The 24,819-nt window shown below is 40.7% G+C and overlaps 1 protein-coding gene across 1 annotated transcript in view; it reads left to right on the top strand.

Moving 5' to 3' along the window:
• The window catches only part of MAD1L1 (mitotic arrest deficient 1 like 1), a 348,417-nt gene that overhangs the window by 11,988 nt on the left and 311,610 nt on the right, over window positions 1-24,819 (top strand). Inside the window, exon 10 of the mRNA XM_082292272.1 lies at window positions 24,453-24,539. Coding sequence (XP_082148398.1) covers window positions 24,453-24,539 — 87 coding nt within the window. The remainder of the gene's footprint in view (window positions 1-24,452; window positions 24,540-24,819) is intronic.

Here is a 24,819-nt window from a genome sequence, read left to right as displayed (position 1 = left end):
TGGAAGAGTGTTTATAATGCTTCACCTTGTGGGGGGAAGACAAGTTCATTAACAGTTGACTCTGGCTAATCTTGTGTTTCCTAGTTCTGGATTCCACTTGTAAGCTCCTGGGCTTTTCTCTCTTTCATGAACAGTGGAAATAAAGACAGCTGTAGCTCTATAGCAAAACATCCCTGTGCTGCACAGTAGCCAGATAATAAAACAGGACTCATCATATGTGTGCTATATGGTTCATGTGTACACATTATAAATCTGTGTCATCTTTCTTGTGTTCAACTCTATGTCCTTTGGATTTCTTGACTTCTTACTGCCTACTTTGCAGTATAGTTGGATCTGATTTTTATTGTGGATGTAGGTCTTTTTTGTGTGTTACTGTTATGGTGCCAGGGGTTTTCATACATTTGCCATGTGTTGCTCTGGTTTGGTATTTCTGCTGTAGAATTGGTTTCAGCTGGAAAAGGAAAAAAGCACAAAATGTTAAAATTCTTGCTCTGTGAGTAGAAAGTCTTATTTATTTTGGAGTGCACTGTCCTATAGAAGGATATTTATACACGGCTTTTTTAGGACTGTTATTAGGAAAGGGCTGTGTTGAGAAAACAAGCTTCTTGTACTCCTTCTCTCCAGGATGTGCTGATGTAGTTTGTATTTCTTCAAAACCCAGTATTTGAGTAATTGAGTTGTTGACCATCTTCACTGACAAACCATGTTAATCGTGACACACTCGGTTGTATTTTCAGCACTGGACTTTTAGCGTAGAGATATTTTCCAGGCAGTTCCTCGACTGCCATTAAACAGTTAATATATTTTAACAGAAAGATACTTGGGGGAGATTTTGGGTGACAGCGGCGGCTTTGTTGGGGTGCCAAAGCACAGAACTGCCACGAGATGGCGCCCGTTCTCCTGCAGCGGGAGGAGCGGGATCGCTCCAGCCTGGGGTTCAGCCCGGTGTGCATCCATCAGCCTTGGGAAGGCACAGCTGCTCCCAGGAAAACTCGTAATTCCTGCCGGCAGAACTTCTAAACCCTCTTTAATGCTGCCTGCATGCAGTCATCGTCTCCTTGCCCAGTACTCAGGGCTGTAACTTGCTAGGAAAATGGTTTGTGCAGATTTCTCTAGTGGAATATGAAACAGTGTTTTTCTAACTGACTTTGTAAACTTCATGTTTATGCCATGTCTTCTTCATTTTGTCTTGTTTAATAGGAGTTCTTCACAGAGTGATTCTTTTCTCCCCACCCCAAGCTGTAGAATTGCATTCTCAGAGCAGCACTGTTATTGTTCTGACTTTCCCTTCCGCAGCATGTAGAAGATGCCCAAATAAAAAATGAAGGTTCTTGTTCTGTGAGCTATTAATCTAAATAAGCCTGTTTTGCTGCTGTTTGTCTGTGTTTGGTTGATATTGTTTTTGTCCTCTAATGAATTAGGCAAGTGATTTGCTCTCCATAAATAGATATACCCTGGAGTACTGAGTGATGCAAAAAGATGTGCATCAGGTGTTTGTTAAAGCTGAGGCAGTAATTCAGATACTGAAGGTACTGATAGCCATTGATAGCAGCTGACAAGGTTTATTGCTAAATTTGTCTTTGTGTTATTCCGTAAGTGGCAGAAGATTGCAGGTTTTGAAAGGTCAAAGTTTGGCTGAAGAGTTATACAATTGGGTGAACACTGCCAGGTGGGCCCCAAACAACAGCTTCAGAGGAGTTTTAGTCCAACCTTTTTTTCTTTTTTGAGATAATAAATAGTAAAGTATAATACAGGGTTTGTTTTTGTTTGTTATTTTGCTTGGTGGTTTTTTTTAATGGAAGTAATGAGTATAAAGTTTTTACAAATTCACCTGCTGGGCTCAAAGATCTTTGTATACACAGCAGAATTATTTTATATTGGTGATCAAATATATTGATCATGGCCTATTTAAGTTAGAATTTCTTTTTTGGAGCACTGTTTTCTGTTGTCAGCTCAGGCTTGGTGTTTATGTGGGGGGAAAAAAGAAAAGATTTTGTTCATGCAGTTTTCCAGAATTATTTCAGTTTTTTCCATCAGGGGCACGGTGGGGATGTCTGCTGTCTTTTTCTGAAGGGCCATGGAATACAGTGTGGAGATTAGAGGTGAGGCTGATGTGTCAGAGAGAAGAGAAGGGAGCTTGGACTCTTGTGCAGGGCTTGGAGGCTCCGCTCGTGGGCTTGGATGTTTTGAGTCGCGTCCCTCTGTGGTTCTGGTGTAAGGCAGGTCTTGGCCCTGGTGCCGATGACGTGAGGCTGACCCAGAGGCACCCTGGGGTTCACTGGAGTCTGGGTTTTGGGAGTGCCTGCAGAGCCCTTCAGGGTGAATGCAGGTGGCTGCAGCAGCGAGATCTCCTGGAGCTGCCATGGCTGCTTGGGGAGCTCGCCGGCCAGGCCAGGCCTGCCAAGGGAAGTGCACATTTGGCAGGAATTTGGGCCAATGCTGAGAGACCATTTTCCCTTGGTGGAGCTGCCAGCTGCAGACAGCAGGCACTGATCTGCTGACCTGTCACCTCGAGCCCAAGAAGTGAACCTGGTAATGCTGACCTGGTTTTCTTTCTGAAACATCTGTGGGCTGGCTGGCTGACAAATCTTGGGGACTAACTTCCTGCAATGTCTGAGACCAATTAAGAAGAGGAGATAGTGTGAATGTGTATGCATTTCCTCTCTAAGAAAGGGTTTAATTAAGTGGCAGGCATCTCTATTCGGTACAGTGGTTTGCACAGTTGTAATTCGTAATTACCCAGGTGCTACACTCAGTACGGGAAGTCCTTCTATGCACATTCTGCTTTTGGAGCTGGGGGGAGGGAGGAGAGAGGGAGGGAAAGGGGAATCGGATTTCTTGATTCTGCATTTAGTGATGGATTAGTGCTCTTTTTTTCAGTGAATAGAAGAAAAAGGAGAATATTGGTGTTCTCTACTTTCCTTTTTGAATCTTGATTAACTATGCTTAGCTACTGTGCACTCTCTTCCATCCAAGGCATTGAATATCTTTGCAGTAGTGAATGAAGCTCATAATCTTTTCCTTTCTCACAAGGTAGTAATTTGTCTTTCTCTGAATGTCCATTATGAGTAAGTGGTTACTGGTTTAAAAAAAAATCTGTTGACAGATATACAAAGTAGTACATGTCGAAATAATTTGAATTACTCATGTTACTCTGGATACTTAATTAACTGCAACCAATCAAGCCAAGACGGGGTTATTGTTGCTGGTTCCAGTAATGCTGTAATTCTGGCGTGATCATTCCATAGTGGAGCAAATATTTTTATGGGATAGCCTATTGTAGCCCTGTGGTCTATTGTCACCAAGCAAGAAATCAGTCTAATTAAAAGCATTTGGTGCTGGCTGCCCTCTGTAACTGTACCACTGACCTGAACTACAGTGCTAATTTCTCTGTTGGGGAGGGTGAGGAGTTTGGTTTGTGTGGGTTGGCCACTGGTGGCCCGCAGCTTTAGAGCTGTGTCCCTAATTGGTGGAGCAAATTAGGATTAGCACAGTATGAGGATATTGAAGCTTCATGTTCTATGTCTTCAGTTTTTTATAAATAGTTGTAATTTATGATCTGTGAACAGATTGAAATTTGCATGGCTGCTGTTTACAAGATTCCCAGTGTAAAACAAACTGTTTCCTCACAGTGGGAATTCCCAGGGCACCCAGTAGGGAGATAAACATTGTGTAGGGGGAACAAGTAATTAAAAACCACCACAAACAACCACCAAAAACCAAAACAACAATAAAAAAGCACTGTGCTTGTTAGAGAAACTTCTGTAGTTATGAGGTCTCAGCTTGCCTCATGGATAGATTATCTGCTGTTGTCCTGTACAGCCACAGTGTACTGCATTTTATTGTTACTTTTTTGCCTTCCATTGAAGTTGAAGGTTTGGGAAATGCTGAAGAATTCACTCTCTGTAGGGGGCTAATGTATGCAGGTTGCTAATATTCCCTCAAATCCCTCAGAATAGGGCTGTCTCCTGGCTTTGCAAAGGGATTAATGTCGAGTGAATTTCCCTTGCATCATTCTGCCAGGACAAGTAAGTCCCAGTTTAGAGAAGCTCTGCCATTCCTGTCTCACCTGGGGCTTCTGACTCCAGTGCCTGTCTCAAAATATTCTGTTCCTACCTGGTGCCTTCTGGTTCTGTGAACTCAGTAGCTGAAAGAGGTGTCCCTGCATAGCAAAAAGCAATCTAGAATAGGAATCAGCAATCCCATTCCTGATCTGTTCCCTCATCAGATCTCCTGTGTTGGTGCATAAATAATTGTACTGTTCCAAAGCAGGGCAGGGGATGTGGCAATGAGCAGCCAGGGTTGGAAGGGATGATGAGGGTAATCATTGTGTTTATATAGAAATAAAGGTTACGTGCTCAGTATTTGTAGGACTTAGCTTGTGTGAAAGATGAAAGCACTGCCTTAGCAGCATTTAACAGCTTCTTGAGGGGGAAGTGCCTGAACAGTTCCAAAGGGCATCTTTGGCTTTAGAGAGTGAGGTACAGGTTTAAAGAGAAAACTACTTGTGGTTGTCTTACACTAATTGTGTGTGTGCTGAAGCCACCAAGTTTTACATAGAGAAGTCCTGGAGGAAGCTGTCACCTGTTGAATGTGACATGCAGCATATGCTGGAGTATTGCTCTAAGCTCTTCTGTTCTTCATTATTCTGCTCTCTTATTTTAAAATGTACATTACTCTTCACTTTCCATGCTGCCTTAGGTTTTAGCTTTCCTTGACAGAACACTTACTGTGCCTGGTGGGGAGAAAATGCTCCTTTGTAATCTCAAATTCTGAAGCTCCAGGCTTCAGAGCAGTCAGATGCAGTTTTGGGAGACTTCAGTCCATGTTTGGGTGTTGGGAGTAATGCACTTAAATGTAATGCTTGGAACTGTGCTGTCAAATCTGTGCTTTAACCAGAGTTTAGTTTTCTCCCATTCTCACGGCGTTGATCCACTAAGTTTTAATAAAGCAACCACCTTTTATAGATGTCTTAAAGTGTCGTAGGTCTGTCTTTTACTGTTCTTCGCTGAAATGCTGGGCAAAACTTCCTGCCAGACTTTCCTATCTGATACTAATTTTCTCCAAAGAACATTGTACTTATCTCTGATGTTCAAAAATATTAGTGTTCTTTCTCCTTTGCCATTAGTGCTTTTATTTCCATTTGAATACATCAGAGTAATAAGTCTGGAGGCTAAAGGAGAGATAGGAAGAGTGTAAAATATAAGGGATGAGCACCTGACATTGAGGCAGAGTGAGGCTGTAATGTGTAATCAGATAATCAGAGTGAGAAGTAAGCAAGCTCAGATCAAAAATATATCTGTCCTTGCTTTGCATTTCAAAGCCCTGGGAACAGTTCAAGAGATTGTCTTCCCAGTATCACAGATCTTGCATTCTGGAGACAGAAAAAGCTGTTGAGCAATAGCTCAGCACGCTGTCCATCTTCTTTGGTGAAGGATGATTTGAGGAACTTCAGTAGTTTGAGTACAAGAACTGTGTGGAGAGTAATGACATCAAAGAAAGGATGGACTATTCTTACTTGGGGAGTAAGAACTTTATTTTGGAAGTGAAGATACCAATAGATCGTTTTTTAATGGAAATTATCACTTCTTTTTCCATTGCTCTTTTAATCAGAATATAGAGCATTACCCCAGCTTGAATATAGGGTACGTTCCCCAAACCAATGAACTTAAGGCTCTTTTTTTCCTTTAGGAACAGGAGTGGGTTTAGAAATGTGTGCTGGTGTTGTCTGCTCCACAGCAGGTGTTTCATTTGCTGTGGGGGACTCACCAGTCAGACACTTCATTTTGAGTTGCTGCTGTATTCCTTGCCAGTATTGTTTGACACTGTTGGAAAACAGTTGGGTAGAAGTTGCTTGGCTCCTTGCAGCATGTAGTGACCCATGTTATGTGTAAATGGCTTGAACTTTACTGCTCACTCTGCTGTGAAGGAGAAGCTTTCAAAAATACAGACACTTAAAAAGAGCCACTTTGGTTGCATTAAGCAGCCCTGTTTGCCTTAAAGTGAAATTATCATTTAAATAGCAGAGACTAATCAGCAAGGGGATGGTTTGCTCCTGTCAGACAGCTCAAATGCTTATGCTTGATTTTTATTCAGCCTATCATTTGATCATTTCCAAAAACCCAATAACCACTATAATCTCCAGCTCAGTTTTAATTTTACCTTTCCATTTCCATTTTAGCATCCTTCAGTATTTCAGCTCTAAATTTTCTGCTGGGGCTGTTGACATGCTCTGCCTCCTCTCTCCCTTAGATGTGCAGTTTATTTATTATCTCTCACCCCCAAAGTTTTGCTTTTGCAGGGAAACTTTTAAACAAAAATGCACATCCCATATGTGCATTTTGGGGATGGTTTTGTTTCAGCAGAGTAATGCCTTTTCCAAAACTCTTCTCTAAATGCGGAGGCCTTTTTTGAACAGAAGCAAAACAAAATGCTTCAGTAAGGATTCAAACTCTTGTATGTGCTGCTCCCCTGTACTCCTAGGCATGGCCTTTAGCTACAGGGCAAGGAATCTCCCTTCATTGGATCAAGAATTCCAAGATGGATTGTGCCAGACTACTGTAACAGCTTTCTTTGTCTAGAGAATTGATTGTCTTATCAAATAAATCACAATAAATCTTACTTCTTTGAACTTCACTGAAACAGGAGCTGCTTGGGAAAGTATAAACCATGGGGGAGAAGATGGAAATTAATAGATGAATTGTAGGATGTATAGGAATTGTTTAAACAGGGATAGATTCAGTGTTGTTGAAAGGAAAATGCAAGGATAAGTAGAATTCCTCAAAGATTAGCCTTAGGATCTGCTTTATTTAGTATTTCTATTAATGGTTTTGGTGCAAAAATTTGGTGTGTGCTGATAAAACTTGGCTAATGATGCCAAGTTCAGAGGATTCATAAATACACAAAAGCTGGATATGCAGAACTGAGTGACCCTAAGGATTAGAGTGCAGAAGTGGGACAAAATTCAATGAAACAAAGCACAATGCTCCATGGAATTGGGAGCTGAATGCAAACTTCTTTTGGAAAATGTAGCACATGCAGTGGAAAGGACCAGAAGGGCCCTGTGCTTGCTACAATGGCTGTTCATTCTCACACAGAGGATGCACCAGGAGAAAAATTGCTGTGGATGTGAAAGTGTTCAAGTACCTCTGTAGATGGGAGATGCTTCTTGGAGTTCTGGTCACCCAGTGTGGAGGAAGATAGTGGGGATGCAGAAAGTGACTGCTGGAAGGAGTCTAGGAGCCCACTGAGTGTTGAATGGAACAGCCTCTGGCAGAGTCTGGTGGGAGATGTAATTGCTGCCAGGAAATTTATGGGTAGAAGGGAGGAGAAGGAAGGGGGATCCATACTAGTGAGAAAAAGAACCAGCTATCCTTAAGACTTGCACTGGCATTTAAATCAAATTGCTGTAACTGTGCCATGAATGCAGTTAAAAGGAGGTTGTTACTTTCAGAAAGACTGAAGTTCTGAATTCAGCTTCCAGTGGAGTCAAAAGTATCCAAATTACTGCTCCACAGGGTTATGGAAAAGATGAGTTCATAGCAGCAAAGGACTAGACAGGATCTAAACTCTAATGTTCTGTTCTGTCCTGCCAATCTGTAAGCAGGGGAATGGACTCAAGAATGGGAAGAGGGGACAGTAGATTTTAGTTTGGAATTGCAGGCTTTGTTTAATACCAGGGTTCTGAGAACTGGAGGTGGGGAAAGGGGAGCAGGGGTTAGTGAGTAAAAGCAGACCATGTCCATCTTTCCGCCCAAGCACAACAAAACCTGTGGAGAGGGACATGAAGTGTGAGAGCAGCTGACCTTTGTTCACATTGAGAAATAAGCAGTTTGCTGAAAAATGCACTGAACTATTAAGAAGAGCTTATCTGTCAGTGCTGATAAGACCCAAATATGATTTGTATCATCTGAGCAGCTTTTCTGAGTGTGTTTGGTGCAGGTTATCTTGATGGTGTTTTGAGAATGACTCACTCCTGGATAGTGCTTAACCTCATCAGTGCCTAGAGCATGGATTCCTGCTTCTGATGGTAGCTGGGAAGGAAGGGGCTGCTTTAATCATCTGTCTTTGGTTTGTCATCAGTGCAGTGAGGAATTCTGTGCTGGATCAGCCCGGAAAGGTCTGATTTTCAGTTCTGGTTGTACCTAAGAGCCAGCATAGCAACGTCAACATGGGGCAGGAGGAAATTGGAAATGTATGAACATTACAGTGCTCCAGTTTCTTAGCACTGTTAAAATGCTGCTGCTCTGACAAGCTTGCTTACATGCCCTGTGATGATATTATGTAAGCTTTGTCCTGAAGCTCTAGTCTTTGCTCCCTCAGGACTGCTTTCCCAGTGAATATTTTTGATGAAAGCTTATCTTTACCTGGGCTGCATTCTCTTTCCTTACAAGCTAGTTTATTAAAGGGAATATTCTTGCAAATATACCTTTGTCCATGCATTGCTTGAAGAGAGAAGTATTCATGTGGCAAAAGCACAGCACAATATTTTCAAATATTTCTTAAAGGGCACAGTGAACTTGAAATGTTAGTGAGTTAAAAGATTAATGTGATAAGTGCCTCAAGGTTCTCTTGAACTCGCTGTGATTATGTAAGTGTTGTTTGTTATTTTAAAATAACTCATAGCATGGAAATTAGCATGGTGGATTGGATTATTTACTCATCCATTTCTGGTCAGTGTCAGTGGTATCTTGGGCTAGATAGAAAAATCCAGAGTAACATGCAAGACCTGAAGCAGATTTTTTTTTTTTTTTTAGAATGGAAGTTTGTTAACTCTCATCAGTATGAATTTTGTATAAGCATAAAGATCTTTAGTTGGTGCCCATCCATCCCTTTTAAAAAAGTAAAAACTCTTGCAGATTGGAGCTATTATGTGTTATGTACATAGAATAAATAGAAAAATGTTCTGCTTTCAGCTATAATCTTTCTTTTTTGAAACAATATTCAACAAAGTTGTAAGGTATTACAGAGCAGTGAGCTTCCTAAATTGTTGCTGTTTATATAAATTATGCCTTTTTCTGTTTGAGACAAAATGAAAAGTGTTTTTTGTCTTAACCTACAAAACCCACAGCCTGAAGTGAGCTGCCTGAATGAGAGCAAACACTGCACCGGGCTGGTAAGAGCACTGGGGCTGGGATAATTGGAAAGATTCCCATTTTGGAAGCAAAGATGTGAGGTGTTGGGGGCTGAGTGGGTCCCTGTGTTTGGTGAACACCCAGAACCAATGTCTGGAGGTTGTTATCAAAGTGTTGACCTGCATACCTGAAATAAGTGCTCAGCTCAAATGCAGCTCCCAGTGGGGTTAGAACAGCTTGTAGGAAGTGAGCAGGCGTGCTCAGCAGAAAGGAGATAAAACATACCAACTCACCCACTTAGCCAAGGCAGGTAAGAGGTGGAGGTGCGTGGGACCTTCTCTCCCTCCCTGCCACTGATGGAAAATTCTAGGAGTGCACTGGCAAAACTTACTTTTTCAAATAAATGTTCTGCACATATTTTGGTCATCACCTTGCAGCAAAATGTTTTTTTCTAATGAAGTCATGTCCTGCAGAGTGGTGCTCTTGTAAGAGGGCGATACATTTTGAGTCGTGTGGTAGAAACCTCTGCAGCAGCAAAGCTGCTCTCAACTTTTGTTGCCTCTTGCTATAAGCAGGAACAGATTTGCTGCAGAGCCTAGCCTTCCAACATAGGTAGAGTTTTGGCTTTTCTAGAAAAGTATAGATTGAGATTTCGAGCATCTCTTCTCTGCTTTGTTAGTACCACTTGGATTCAGTCCTTACTCTCTCCCTTTCTCTGCATTATTCTCAACTCTCTTGTCAGCAGAGTTAACAATTTCTATATCTCTGCAGGGAGTAATGGGCAGCTATTGCAAGAACCAGTTTCTGGCACAAGTTGTTGTTGTAATTGCTTTCGAATTCTTATTACTTGTTTAAACTGTCTTCCAGAGATACTCTGATATGAACAGTGTAGTAAAAGGGAAGATAAATCTTTTGGGTAGGAAGAAATATAAAAGTCTGGATTTTTTTGAGTTACTCCCTGCTGACCAAGTTGATTTATTTTCTGTTTTAATGAAACAGTCATCCTCTTGCTGTGATACACATCAAGCTCTCTCTTGAAATCCTGCTAACTTTTCTAAGCAGGGCAGAAATGGGGTATCTGGCTTTGGCTGCGAATACGGTCAGTATCTGCATCCTCCGTTGGAGAAGTCAGCTGTTCACCCAGTTAAACTGGGACAGCTTTTGGGAATACTTCACAGCTCTGCTCTTGGCTCCATTAGAGGATGATGCTTTAACCTAGTTAGGAGTTTTTTGTACTCAGTTTTGCTGCTGTGTTTGCAAATGACATTTGACTCAGTGCTCTTTGTATTCCCAGAGATAAGGCTTTGTGGCTTCAGGTGGTTTTCTGCAAATGTAGCAGCCAAGGCTGATGGCATCCAGCCTATTTTGTGACAAGCCTTTCATTTAGGCCTGATGGTTTCCAGTGTGACTTTGGCAAAGACATCACCTGCCTTCTGGAGAGCTGGCCCACTTGTCAAGGTCACACAACACCTCTTGGCTCACCTGTCTGCAAGTAGCTGGCAAGGGAAAATGCGATTGGCACTTTGTAATAACTGATATATTTGCAAGGCTGGCAGAGAGGAAGAGTGAAAAAATTCTCTGTTTTTTTTTTTTTTTTTTCTAATTGAGTAGACAGAGGTCTTGCAAATGCACGTGCTCCTGTCTGGATGGCTTGTGACAGCTTCTAAAGATAAACATGCTGTTTCTCAGTGTCATTTGACTGTAGTTAGGTAGTTAAAATAGCTTTTTCTTTTCCAGAAATACCTGTCTGGTTTTTGTATTCTGTTCCTTTCAGTGATAGTGTGTCCAGGTCAGCAGATGTTCACGGATTTGTGGAATACCAGATTGGAAGGGACCTCGAGGTTCAGCTATTCTTGACAACAGCCTGGTCTGGACAAGATGGCCCAGCACTGGTTCCAGCTGAACCTTAAAAGTGCCCAGTGTTGGGGGAAGGTTTAGGTAAACCCATAACCAATATGCATCATGAAAATCTAAACCAGAATGTCTGACTCTACAGCAAAGTTGAGTGTTTACCAGGAGTGACTTTCATAATCTTGGTACCATCGTGATGTTAAAATAATTAAGTGTCAGACACATCTGATATACAGTGTTAAAATAACTGCATTTTTGTAGTTTAAGGTTATAAGGGCTACAAAATCAATATTTGGTCCTTCAGAATTCAAGCATCAGGACAGTTACCAAAGTTTTAGCATCTGTATCAGTCCGTAGCTTTTGTCAAGGAGAGTGGGATGCTTTTGGTATTAAATTGGGATTCAGTTCTTTGTGTGACTAAATCATTACATGGAATTTGATGGAATCATATCTGGCAAGAATCTTGCTGACAGCCTCAAGTTCGTACGTGGGTTTTCATCGTTTAAAGGAGCTGTCTCTCACTAGATTGTTTCTTATAATTTTCTACGCTTAGTAGTTTGGAATTGTTAGGTTTGTATATGCTGTCCCCTGCATTTTCCCTCCTTGCTGTGCTAGGGGAGTGGGGACTTAGCTGAAACAAGAGGGAAATAACTACCTTCTCCTCCTCCACACACTGCTGTGTTTGTCAGAGGCAGCTCAAGGGCTCAGGTTGTCCTGCTGTTGTGGAGGAGCTGCAATTCTCTTCTGTCTGAACAATAAGCTTTGTATCTGTTTGTACAGTAATGAACTGCTTTTGTTTCCTTCAGGAACCTGCTCTGCTGTCTGGAGCGTTTCCATTTACAGACAACCCTTGCCAAATTAATTTTATTTAATTATCTCCCAGGGCTAAGCTTGAATACATTTTGTGTTAAATTCACCGTTTCTCCCTCTTCTGAACGAAATGGACTTAATATCCTTGTTAAAATCTGATTAAAACTAAAATTGAGTTTTTTGAAGTCTGATTATCCCATGAAATGGAATTTTTAAACCTAATTATGAATGGATTTGCATACATTCTTAGTGCCATTGAAAAGAAAGTTGAAATAAATTTATTAATGAAATCTTCCTCTGCTGTCTCTTTGGGCCCTGGTGATTGCTGGAGAGCGAGGGAGAAGGAAGGCAGGCGAGAGTGAAAACTCTCCCTCTTTTGAAATATGCCCTCTCCTCTCCCAATTAATTCCGGAGCTGTTTTGACCCTGTCTCATTTTTATTCCTCCGTGCCACACAGCCCAATTTAGGTAATTGACGGCCTTTCAGAGGGTAACTACACAGTTGAGCTGGTTTCGTGTATTTAAAGCCTTTGTGCTTTCTGAAGGGAGGATGTAGTGGGCAACTTTTGTTTCCACTATTATGTTCTTTCTCTCTTTCCTGAGGTAACCCTGACACCTAATCAATAGGCATCTCTCGTTTCTCCTTTCCGAGGAGCTGTATATTGGAGCGTTTGTTTTAAACCTGCTAAAAAATGGATGGTTTTACAGACCCTGGTGAATGTGCACATGGAAATTGGGGTTGTTTATGTAGTTCCTTGGGTTTGCAGCAAAAAGGCTTCTTTGTAGGATATATTTGAATCTCTCAGTACAGTAATTGTGCCCATCCCTTCAGGATTTTGCAAGTCCTCTCTGGGAAAGGGTGTGCCAGTGATGGATGTGTTAGCTTGTCTGACTTGGTGCAGAGGGCAGCAGGCTGCCTGTGCAGAGAGGTGTTGGTTTTGTGTGAAGGCTCCTACTTGTTGAACCTTTCTGTGTGTTTCTTGCACTAATTGAAGAGTTCATCTTCTTACATGAAAAGTACAACTTGAAGATGTGACTTTTTAATTTTTCAGCCAGTCATCCTCTTACCCAGGCTTACAAAAAGCTCTTTGCCTGTTTAAGCATTAGTTACAAAGATTCTTAACAGTGTCTTCTTTCTGTCATGTGCTGTGTGCAGATTTCTTTTTCTTGTTAAAAAAAATATAGTAAATGTGGTAGAAAAAAGGTGTTTTGGCAGTTAAGAAATCCTGGTCTTGATACATGACTCTGCCAAGAGTAAATGCTCAGCATGTGGCCAAGTGTTCTGTAAGGATTTGCATTTGCGAAGTTGCTTTCAAGTACAGAGGGACTTGTTTTCCATATGCCTTCGTGCTTTCATTTAATCCTGTCTTTGCACAGGTCTAGTACTAAACATACTGGTGGTATCAAGTTCTACAAGAAATGTGGATTTCTGGCACTGTTTCTTTGGGGTGCTTCTAAAGTGGGGAGTTCTAGGAGAGAAGCTGTGGCTCAGCAGAGGAAGGAGAGACGGGCTGAGATTGGAGAATACTTTTAGATGGCATGTGCTCAGGTTATAAACCAGAATGGTTGAAGTAAAATAAAAGTTTTCTTGGTAATGTAACAGGAGAGCTTGAGAATTCAGACAAGCTTTGGAGGAAAGCAGCTGAGTGAGGGAGCTCTGCACCAGTGACTTAAAATTATTTTGTGGTTTAATGGCTGCAGCTTTCATTTGTGCTTTCTGAAACTGTTGTCTAAAGACACATTTAGTATCTCAGGTACATAATACTTATTGTATTAATAGGCCTCCCTTCTACACTGAGGTGATAAATGCTCTGCAGTATCTTCCCAATCAAGTTCCAGTGAAATCTGGGGAGCTGGGCATATCTGATGCACCTTTTCCTCAGTTGTGGAGCTGTTGTACCAAGCTGCAGTCACACCAGCAGCGAACAGAATCTGGAAGCTGAAGATCCTGGAGAAACCAGGAGGAGATCTCCAGGAGGGTGGATGTTTTGAAGACTTTGGGAAGGCTGTTTAATTCTTTTATTCTTGTCTTGATGGTTTAGCATCCATTCACTAAGAAAAGGAAAAGTAACTGGTTTGTGGGTAATTCTGTATTGTAGAGCATGGTGAAGCAAGATCTTGAAGGTAAATGTGAATGAAAGGAAACATGTAAAAGTGGTATGAAAAAGGAGTGTTTGTTTCTTTTAGCAGAGAGAATAGGAGCTTTCTCTTCTGTGGATACATTTCAAATTTTGACATGTTTATCATCTAATCATATTAGTCCTTCCCCCAGTAGCTTCAGGCATTGAAAGTGTTCAAAGCCTGATGATAGCAGCAAGCCAAGATGATGTCCAAGTGCTTGTGACCCCAGTGCTGTCCTTTTCTGAATCCCAGTTCCAGGAGCTGTGGCAGACACAGGGAAGCCACAATTGCTTTTGGCTGCTCTGAACCCTGTGCTGGATGCAGGTATCTGAGCTAAGTGTGGGTTTTTGAGAACAAGTTGGCAAAAGGAGAAGAGTAATTGTTGAAATGCCACTGTTTACATCTAATGCAATTACACTTGAGCAGTTCCACTTTCTCGGAGCAAGTCTTAAAGTCTGCTTCTATTTCCTTCTGCCATGAATTATTCATTCCTTATGGATGAGGGTGATTGGGGTTTGGCTTTAACAGGCAGGTTTATTATGCCCACTTAGCTCCAACTGCTTTGGCATGCTCTAAGCCTCAGTTATTTTCCCAGCACCTGTTCTTAGCATTCATTGTTCTTGATGTTAAAACTTTTGGAGTATGTAATTCAGCTCTGATTTTGGGAGTGGGAGTCTCAGGGGATGGAGGGAGTTGGTTTCTTTCTTTTGTTTTCCTTTGCAGCAAGCATAGGAAGAGCTTTTTATTTAAATCTGTGCTAATTGCTAAGTCTGAGGGTAACTGTTGTAATATCACCATGTGTCAAAGAACTTGGATGTGAGACACTTTGTATATGTGGCTTGGGAGCTTTGGATGTTAAGGAAATAAAGCAGAATTTCAAAACAAGGTGGGATTGATGTGCTCTGCCCTTCAGGGAGAGTGGTTCTGAGGGCTGGTGAGATTGGGATATCATAACACAGGGGTGCCACCACCTCTGCAGCAACAGTGACACTCTGGGTTCTTCTGTTCTGACAGCTTCTGTCATCTGCTTTGTACTGGGACTGCAGCATTCAGGTCTTGGTGGGTCTCATGTTAGTAGATGCCTAGAGCTGATGTGCTAATGGGCTTCCATAAAACTTTCCATTTTAAATGTTACTTGTCCTTCACTTTGAATATTAAATTTTTAGAAACTTTAAAAAAAAAAAAAAAGTATGAGAGAGAATTACTGCATTTGTTTAAAGTTCTGAAAGCTTTTTTTAGCCAAACAGTTCAAAGAGTGCATCTCACTAATCAGAGGAATATTTTTGCGTCCCCAGGGTGGTCACAGTGTTTTAATTGGAACTCAGGCTTCTTTGAAGTCCTTTTTAATCCTCCCTGAGCTGGGGGAGAGGGTTTGAAGACAGCGCTGTAAATCTGAAATTTCTTTGGTTTATTTACATGTGTCTGGGGATGTGTATAATTCCTTTTCCTGGATGGAGCCCGTGGACAGCTGAGTGGGAAATGTGCTTCCTTAAGTGGGGAGGCCTGAGCCAGGGGTGGGGGTTCTGCACAGTGAGCTCACGTGCTCCTGGATTTGTTAAAACCAGGAATTGAGCAACAGGCTCTGAATGGGAAATGAACTCGGTGGGAAACGATGTGGTAGCTGATCATGAGGCTAGGCTAAGCAAAAAGCTGGGATTTAAACTCATGTTTTAGGATTAACTGATTAGTATGACTTGCAAAAATGGTGTTGCATACTGATTTTTTGACTTTTACCAGTTAGGAAACAAAAGATTTAGGAGACAGTGCTTACGACTGATAGCTTTTATCATCTATTAAGTCAGTGTGGGGTTTCATTTTCTTACACTGAACTAGGGATTTTTGGATCTCCCTAATCATATTGCACAGTCTTTGTGCCTCAGTTTCTAAAATTCAGGCCTTGCTTTGGTCTGGTTTCCAGGGCTATCTAGTCGTACCTCAGTTGTTTATGTACTTGATGTAACTACCACAAACAGGGCTTCAGTGGCAGCTGACACCTTTTTTGCCATCTTAATACAAATGCCCTGCAGGAACCTGTGACTGCTGACAGTGCAAGCATTTTCCTTAGGCATTATCTAATTTTGTTGTTCTGCTATTGTTTTTCATGATAAATATAATCATTTATCAGCTGTGTTTTCAGTAAGGCTTTTAACCTCTCACATTTGTTGAAACTTGGATGTATTATGTTCTGTTTCTGGCAGAGCTGAGACATCTGTTGTGAAAAGATTTGAAATAATCTTTTACTGAATTTGGGTAGTTTTTAATTAATCAAAGCAACAGGCTTAACCTCAATTTTCTATCTGAAAGAATAACTTAGAATTCCAGCTGAACATACAAGCAGTATGCTTTTCATTCTTTCTAAAATTGTTACCATAAATTTACCTGTGACTGTTATTGGATTGATATTAAAAAACAACCCAGTTAAAATAACTTCTTCTGCAGCTTAAAGTTGCAGTTTAAAGTGGCCATTCCTGCCATGAGATTGAATAAGTATGTGATTGTAATCAGAAGTAAATAAGAATAATATATGGGATGTCAAATCACTTTGTATAAAAGCAGTTGAAAATATGGTCTAGACTCTCCCAAGGACCTGTCTCCAGCCATTAATAGTATTTCCTCTTGCTCAAGGTTAGGGGCTTTGTGTTACTGCTGGCTAATATTTTCAGCTGATAAGAGTCTGGGTAAACAACAGGATCAATAAAGATGTTGAAAACAATACAAGGACTTAGGTAAATTAATATTCTGCAAGGATTATCTCAGACAGGTGTCAAAAGAACAAGACCATCAATTCAGTGCAATCTGTAAAATAGTCAAATGTACATAAATTGTCAGTAGCCAGCCTTGGCTGCAGCAGGAGCTCTCCTGTCAGACAGGAGCCCTGGCTATCTGGAAAAATGATGTCTCTGTGTTGGTAATTTCCATGGGGATAGAAGTTATGCCCTTCTGGCATGTTGGATGCATGCAAATTATATTTGGTTTTAGGTTTTGGAGGATTTTTGTGTCTTGTCTCTGCATCCCACACCTCCTTCGTTGAGAAGAAGCTGATGATGTCTATTTCTAGGCTGCTCCAGGTCTATTCAAATGTCTTGAGAATGACCTTGCAGAATGGAACCAGCAGAGGTTTGGTAAAATTGTCTGTTTATTTGCATAGATACTCTTGCCTAATTTGAAAGTGAAGGAGTTAAATATTTTTATTTCCGATGCTTCTGTTGTAACCAGCCCTCCCTGCTGGCCCTCAGCTTGGTGAGGAGCTCTGAATGAGCTTTTATTCATTGACATGAAGTTAAAAAGAGAAGCTTCTGCCTGATCTTCTGCAAGTTTCATTTATTGCCTTCATTTTTTAGCTGTCAGGGCTCTTTCCCAGTTTTGTATAATCCTGGTAATTGGCCTGGAATGGATTTCAGGGTTTCTAATGACCCTCTGTTGAATGCTATCTATGTAAAAGATACATCATCTGTCTGTTTGGAGTTTGTTTCCGATGAACGTATCCTTGTATTTCAGTCTGCTTTTCAGATACTAATTTTTTGTTTATTACTATTTACAGCTATCCAAATGCCTTGCAAATCTAAGGGTTCTAACCCACAGGATTAGAATACAGAATTGGTATTCTGCTGTGATTCTGTTCTTTATATTAGTTTGATTTGCTCCCACCCTCCTCATGAAGTCTCTTGGGTACCCTGTCCACACTGTCCTCTCAGCCCAACCTCAGATTGCCAAAATGATTGTTCCAACTCCAGTGACAAATAGAAACTGTAGGAAAAGCAACCCTACTTATGACTCCCCAAAATAAGTGTTTATTAATTTCACAGCATTATTTTTACCTTTAGCTGTTGCTTTTTTCTCAAATTAAGTTTGTGATTAGGAAAAAGACTTAAAATAGCTTTTGCTGCTGCATTACAATGAAACATTACATTATTAACTGTGTTTACATTTTGTGCTTGAAGTCTTAAGGGCAGTAGGTATGAAATTGTGTGCCACAATAATTTCCTTTCAACGTCATCATTAATGTATAATTACATTCACTAAATTGTGAATTAAGAAAATACATTTGCTTCTCTGATTGTAAAGTTTGTGCTGAGATCTCTGTTAGCATGAGAGCAGTAACAGCCATTTTTAAAATCCCTTTTGATCGTTTCCAACTTGACTACTTCTGTGCTAGTGCCGGTGAATACCTGAAAGGTGCTTTAGCAGTTTGTGTGGTTTTTTTCTTCAGTGTCTAATCTGTTGGGTTCAGACCTTAAGAACTCATTATTTTCTTGTATAGGAAAAACATAGGACTAAGAATATTTCACAGCTTTGCAGAGACACTCCATATGTCTTGAGTTGTATGTTGAATGCCTTATTGCTGCCTTAAAAACGGTTTCATTTAATGAAGGTCTCTTGATGACTGTGCGAAATTTTTGTTTCACCATGACCTCTCCAAGCTTTAAATTATGTCACGTGATTGAGCATGCCGTGGCAAACCCAAAAGCTGAGTATTTTTGTCTTTCACATCAGCAGGTTTGGTGCTGCTGTGTGTACATTCCCTCTGCTTGAGGTCGCTGAAAGCCTTTCACTTGCGAGGTTCCATTCCAGTGTGGAGCATGTGTCACTTAGCAGGTTTCTGTGGGCTGTTCTGTGCTTGCTCTTAGAGCAGTGGTAGGGATGAGAAAGAAGTTGGAACTGTTGAAATGTCTGCCCAATGGTGAATTATTTTTCCAAAGTAAGATTAATTTTATCTTGTTGAGCCCTTATCTATATCTTTAAAGTAGAAATGGCACTTGAACGAAGAGTTGTTACGATGCCATATTGTTAACTTTGGGAGGAAAAAAGCTTTCTTCATTAAAATCCAAAGAAGCCTATTAACTAGAATCTAATATGGTTTTCTTCCTTTTTTTTCCTCCCCTCTTCAAATTAGGGCTTGATTGGATTAATTGCTAATTTTGCAATTGCTTCAAAAGAGACGTATCAATTGTCTTTAGAATTGTCAAGGCACTTATAAACACTTAAAATGTTTTCTTACAAATAAGTTGTTCTTCTGCTTCAAGTGGTTAATGGGGACATTTGCTTTGGTAAAGAGCAATTGGATTTGTTGATTCTATCTGTACACAAATAAGAGTTCTCTAAATGAAGGGAACCTCTGAGGCTGAGATTGCTTATTGCTTCCACTTACACTGCAGATTTCCTCCATTTACTTTGTACATAAAATATTAAGCAGCTGCTTTGTTGGAGAAACAGTCTCAGGTATACCTTAGTTTTGTGGGTTTGACAGGTCTTGGCACCTTCATTTGAATGAGTAAAGGTTTGTGACTGTTCTTCAAAACATTTTAATCAAAGTGCTGCAAAGCACTAAATGTGTCCTAATTGCCTGGAAACATGGAGGATTTGTCTTTGTGACTAATGTGTGTAGGAGATTCCAGACCATATGGATTAGTTACTGTAGTCAGGAATAGAAAGGGAGGATGTAGGCATGGAGATACCAACAAACAGGGGTAACTAGCTGGACTGGAGCTTGAAGGGGCTTTTCTGCAGGAGAATTGTTGTTGTGAAAGTTAACTCTCACAACTTCCAGGTCTGGACACCAGATTTTAGTGGCAATATTTTCTTCTAGGGGAAGGGGAGCTAAGGAATATTCCCAGGGAGGGGATGCATTTTTGAGGAGAAAGTGATATTAAGCAGTTTATACCTCATAACAAACGTAGAGTTAATATGACCAAATTAAACCTTAGGGACTCTCTGCTGTACCCTGGGAAGTCTTTGTGAGCTGTTGTGATTATTGTTATTTGTTGAACTTTCTTGCAGGGCAAGTCCTTCCAGGAACTGAGCTGCTTTTGGACTTGGTGAAGCTTCAGAGATAGACAGGAGTCCTGTAAACCAGAGATAGAGGAGTTAAAGCAGTTGAGGAGATCAAATACACAAAGAGGATTTTTGAGACTCACTTCAAGCATACAGGAAAAGACTATTACAGGCATTCCATGACCTTTCTAATCATAGAGAAATATTTAAAGCAACTAAACTGCTTTTCCAGAAATCTTCTCTTGTTGTCATGTTACCATTCTGTTTGTTCTTCAGATGCTGTTGTTTTCCTCCCTAGGAAGAAGATGAAATTATTTTTGTAAAAGTAGGAAAGGTTCTTCTTGGGGAGAGGAGAATTTCAGAATCTTCTTATGTTTCCTTATACACAATACAAAAACAGATGAGGAACAAAATAAATATTTTGTACTTCTGGGGGATTACCTTTAAAAAAAACCCAAACCAAAACCCACAAAAACACCTGGAAATTGTTTTTCATAGAAGAGAATGAAGCAGATGTGGCTTCCCTTTCTGTGCCTTATTTTCTTAACAAACACTTTAATACAAACGTCTGTCTCTGGTCTTTGTCAGTTAATTATGTTTAAGTGTAAAACTGAAAATACTGTGCCAAAAATCTGGTAATGTTCCATTTCAATTTAATATGACTTAGTTGAGACAACCAAATCTGTCATTGTATATTCATACTGAGCTAAAAATGTAAAGAGAAGTGTTAATTCAGCAGCGTTCCAAAAATATGTAATTCTGAGTAATTTAGTATTATAAATGTGATATTAGTTTGGTAGTTTGAATCAAATTTAATTAAACAAAAAACGGTGAAGAACTCAGTCCTCCAAACATAGTTGATGAAGTGCCTATTTTTCTCTTTAGTTTTACTTTTGTCTTGCACTTCCATACTTAAAATTTAATGTCTGATCTCTAGCTACAATCAAAACTCTTCCTTTGCTGTGCATTTTGAAACATTTTATAGAAGCAATAAGAAGTTGACATTCTAATAAATTATAAATTAAAAATCTTTTTTCTTTAACATTTTCATCTACTTACAGTCTTGGTTTAAATGTTACCTCGACAGCTAATTCTCAGTGTGTAACTGTCACAGTTTGTACTGAAATGGTAATAGATCCTTAACTAAGAACAGAGCGTTCCTCCAGATCCTAGGAAATGTCAGTTGTGTGCATTAAAAAAAAAGGTATACAAAATAACATAAGCCATTTTCCTTAAAAATTTAAAAAGTATGACAGTGGGCACTAGAAGTCATTGTATGACTTGTTTGGACATCCCATTAAGTTAATTTTTCACTTCACTTGAATGGTTTTACATTTTCATCATTCTTAAATTGCTTCTTTTCAAATTATCTGTGCTTCAAAGGAAGGCAAAGAGCTTTGGGTTTGTCCCCCTCCTGCCTTACTGTGTTGTAAACTGCTGGACTAATTTGCTGGTTTAGGGCAAAAGAAAACCTTGTCCAAATTAGGCTTAAATTCAACTGTTTGTTTTTATGAATTTTGCTTAAGGAAAGAGGGTCTCAGGATGGGAAGGTGGGACAGAGGAAGAACATTCTAGCTTTTGGCTCCTTGTGCCTTACTCAGGAGAAGGGAGCTGAAGGCAGTGATTTCATTTGCTCCTGCATTTTGGAAGCCACTTTGTCACTTGTTCATGTGAACTTCGATTACAAAGCACAGAAATCCATTTTGGTAACACACTGCCCTGAACTGGACCCTTCCATGTGTCCCTTTACAGGTTTTTGCATGCCTGGTGCACACAAGGTGTGGGGTTTTTAGTGGTTCCATGGGCTCTGTTACTCTGTGGGGAAGGAAGCTGCCTACAGGTTTGCAGAGCAAACATAATGGCAGTGCTCAGCTTTTCAGAAAGGGAGTTCTGGCTCTGTTTGGGTGAGGACAGGGTTTCAAACTTCCCTCAACAAGCCATGGTGATTCCAGTAGTGTTGGAAAGCTGTGTTGTCATAAAGATCCTCTTAAAGCCGATTCCTTGTCTTTTCTAATACTGGTTTTGGTATCAGCTGTTCCATAGGGAATGGACAGAGCTTAGCAAAAATTACAGACATCAGCCAAGGCTCTCAAGGCCAGAACATGCTGCTGTGTGTTGGGATGCTGACAAATTTCTCTCTTTCCATGGAATTGTTTGCAGAAACTCGTGCAATGAGAGAGCTGGTTACAGCTGGTTGGTGTTTGCAGTGCTTTGGGACTTGACCAATTGTCATCAAATTGAAAGCTCTGATTTAATTTTATTGTGCATGCAGCGTCATTCCTCTACTTGGATCTGTGGAAATTCAGCTTTTGCCAAACTGCTGGTGCTCAGGGTAGGGTGCAGACCTCGGAACCAGGCTTTGAAACCTCTCAATAAGGGTGTTTGGCAGCAGAGTGCATGCAATGGTGTCTTTGTCTCTCATCACCTGACGTGATTTAGTGTTACAGAAAGTGAACTTTTCTTTACAGGGGATTGACTGTGTATCTACGTATATCTGACTGTATATATGTATATCTATGCTGTTCCACTTAAAAAGAAATAAAGTAATGAAAGGTATCTAATGCCAATAAAACATCGTCCAGAACTAAGTGTAAACCTAAAGCTGCCAATTGCTGGAACTGAGATTGGGAGCTGATTGTTGGTTTGAATGGCTGAACAGATGAGGATGATTGTTTTTTATTGGAAATCCGTCAGGAGCTATCATTACTAGAAATCTGTGGCTTTTATAGTTCTCTCTCATTTTACTATTGGATTAATTTCAGTTCCTCATCTTAGTCCTAACAGATTATGGTCTGAATTTCTGAAAAACTGAGAAAAAAAATCAAGGCAAATATACTTTTTTTGTACATAAAAAAAAGGAATCTGTGAAGAATCTGTGAAATTATTTCATTGATGCAGGGACCAAACACTGGTGTTGGGGGCTGGCACTCAACATGGCCAGAGGTACTAACTATCCTTATGATAAATCTGCTGTATTTAGGTCATTTATTAGAGGCTTAGAAGTGCATTTTTCAGAGCCTTGTTGACTTGGCATTACACTGTACAAAGATTTTTCCTGTGGAAATTGGTGTGTCTGCTTACAGCTTCTTTTTGCCAAGCAGCCTAAGTGTGCCCAGTCCATTTTCCTGGGGTGTTTCCTCTGATGCCCAGCCATTAGTAGTCCTCAGTAAAGAGCTGGTGAACTGCTCAAGTTAAGGATCCCTTCAGGCTCAGCTACAGAACTTTAAAGTGTTATTTAATACTGCAGCGCATTTGAAAATTCAGGTGCATGTTGGCTTAAAATTGACTTGTCTACGCTACCAGAATTTTATATTCAGATGTTTTAGCCAAGCTGTCTCCAGGTTGTGTCTTGGTTTCTCCTCATAATTCCCTTGGCTAGTGAGTGTGATGTCCTGTCCTGACTGATTTCTTTGCTGCAATCTGTGTCTCTGCTGTCTGATGGGAGAACACTTCCATCTGTTTTATTGTATACTGACTATTAAGACTTGGATGTAACACAAGTGGTAGTAGAGGCCTCAAAATTTTCTCCTGAGGAAGGGTACAGGTTTGCAATTCTGGAAGTGAAACGCAGGAATCTTTCAGCTGGGATTGCCAAAATTGAATCCTATCTGCACCAACTCTGTTTAACTAATTTTCACTTGACTGGAAGTGACAGATGATTAAAGAGAAAAAGCGATGCCTTTTTATTGATGTGAGTAGTTGGCTGAAAAATATTTTCATCAGAGAAAGGGCTTCTTTAGTCCTAGATTCAGTCAGAATCCAGTGATCAAGCTAGAGGCACTTCTCCCTGTTCAGTTTTTGGAGTGGCAGCAGCCTCATTCCAGCGCTGTATTCAATAGTGTAGAATCTGACCAGGCCTAGTTTCACCTGCCAGCAGCAATGGATCCTTGACTTGCTTTTTGGGGGACGTGATAGATTGTGTGCTCTGCAGATTTCACTGCTGCAAAACTGACTTCCCACTTGCTCCCTATGAAAAGCCCTTCCAAGGTCTCGGTCACTCTTCCCCTTTGTGGGTGGTGCATCTTGCTGGAGCACGAGATGTGTGTACCCAGTACATACAGGGATGCTCTTTTCAGCTTCCTTTCCTTTGGGAAGTGTGATAGAGATGCTTCTATTTTAGGGTGGGAAAACCTTTCTGATGGTGCAAGACAAATTTTTATTTTTATGACTTTAAGAGAGGCCTCCAAAAGAACAGTTTCCTCCTGCAGAGACTGCTGATGGAACTGCCAGACTGGAGCTATCTTGATCCCATTCCATTACCTTTAAGGATTTGTCACTGGATTTGATGGAAATATAAACCTATTTCTGACAACTGCAGAGTTGTTGCTAGCGGGTCTGTAGAAGTCTCTGATCTCTTTGACAAGAAAAGATTATCAGTGACATCTGAAGTGTTACCCAGAGCTGAGAGATTTGGGTTTTTTCTCCCGTGGCTCACTATGGAGTCACGGTGTGTGTGAGGGCCTCTGAAGTCAGCACACTGGTAACTCTGTGGGAACTGTTGAGTCACCTATGATGTACCTGAACCTCTATGCTCTCAGAGGATGTTCAGCAGTAGCCAGAGTTGTTGAATTGTACAGTCTGTATTTACGTTTATTTCCTCCTTTTCTTACCCTCTTACTAATCCTGTGCTCTTGCTGTGGTGGCTTTGGATTTTACGTGAGCTGGCCAGGCTGCAGCTCTGTGTTGTTCTAAGGGACTGCAAGAGCTTTGGCCCCAGGAAATTGCCTTGGCTGCTTTTGGTGAGACCTGTTTTATGGTTATATATGGAATATAGATTAGCAACCAAGGATTTGTTATAAGTTTTTATTTTGTTTTAATTGCATAGGACACCTGATGACCTCTCGAGGCAAATTGTGGCCCTGCAGCAACGGGAGCTTGTCCTGAAAGAGCAGAACTCCACCTTCATGAACAGGTGAGTGACTCCAGGAGGGGATGCTGGTAGCAAGATTGCTGTGTTAAAGCACAGAGAAAGGAAACAAGGACTGCAAACTGGGAGACCAGCTCTTTGTATTTCTTTGCTGTTCCGTGGAGCCTTCTGTGCTGCCTTCTATTCTTTCTCGTTGATAAAGGGCTTTTTGCTTACTGAACTCCTTGCAGGAAGAAAAAGATGAAGAACTGTGGGTGATGCTGTGAAGAGTTAATCAAGCTTTATGTTAGGAGCTACAGTGTTTGCAAGGGGAAGTGAGTTGCTT

Source organism: Coloeus monedula (genome assembly GCF_965178545.1).
Source record: "Coloeus monedula genome assembly, chromosome: 16".
NCBI lineage: Eukaryota > Metazoa > Chordata > Aves > Passeriformes > Corvidae > Coloeus > Coloeus monedula.
Note: the sequence above shows the minus strand (reverse complement) of the source record. Positions and strands in the feature narration are given on the sequence as shown.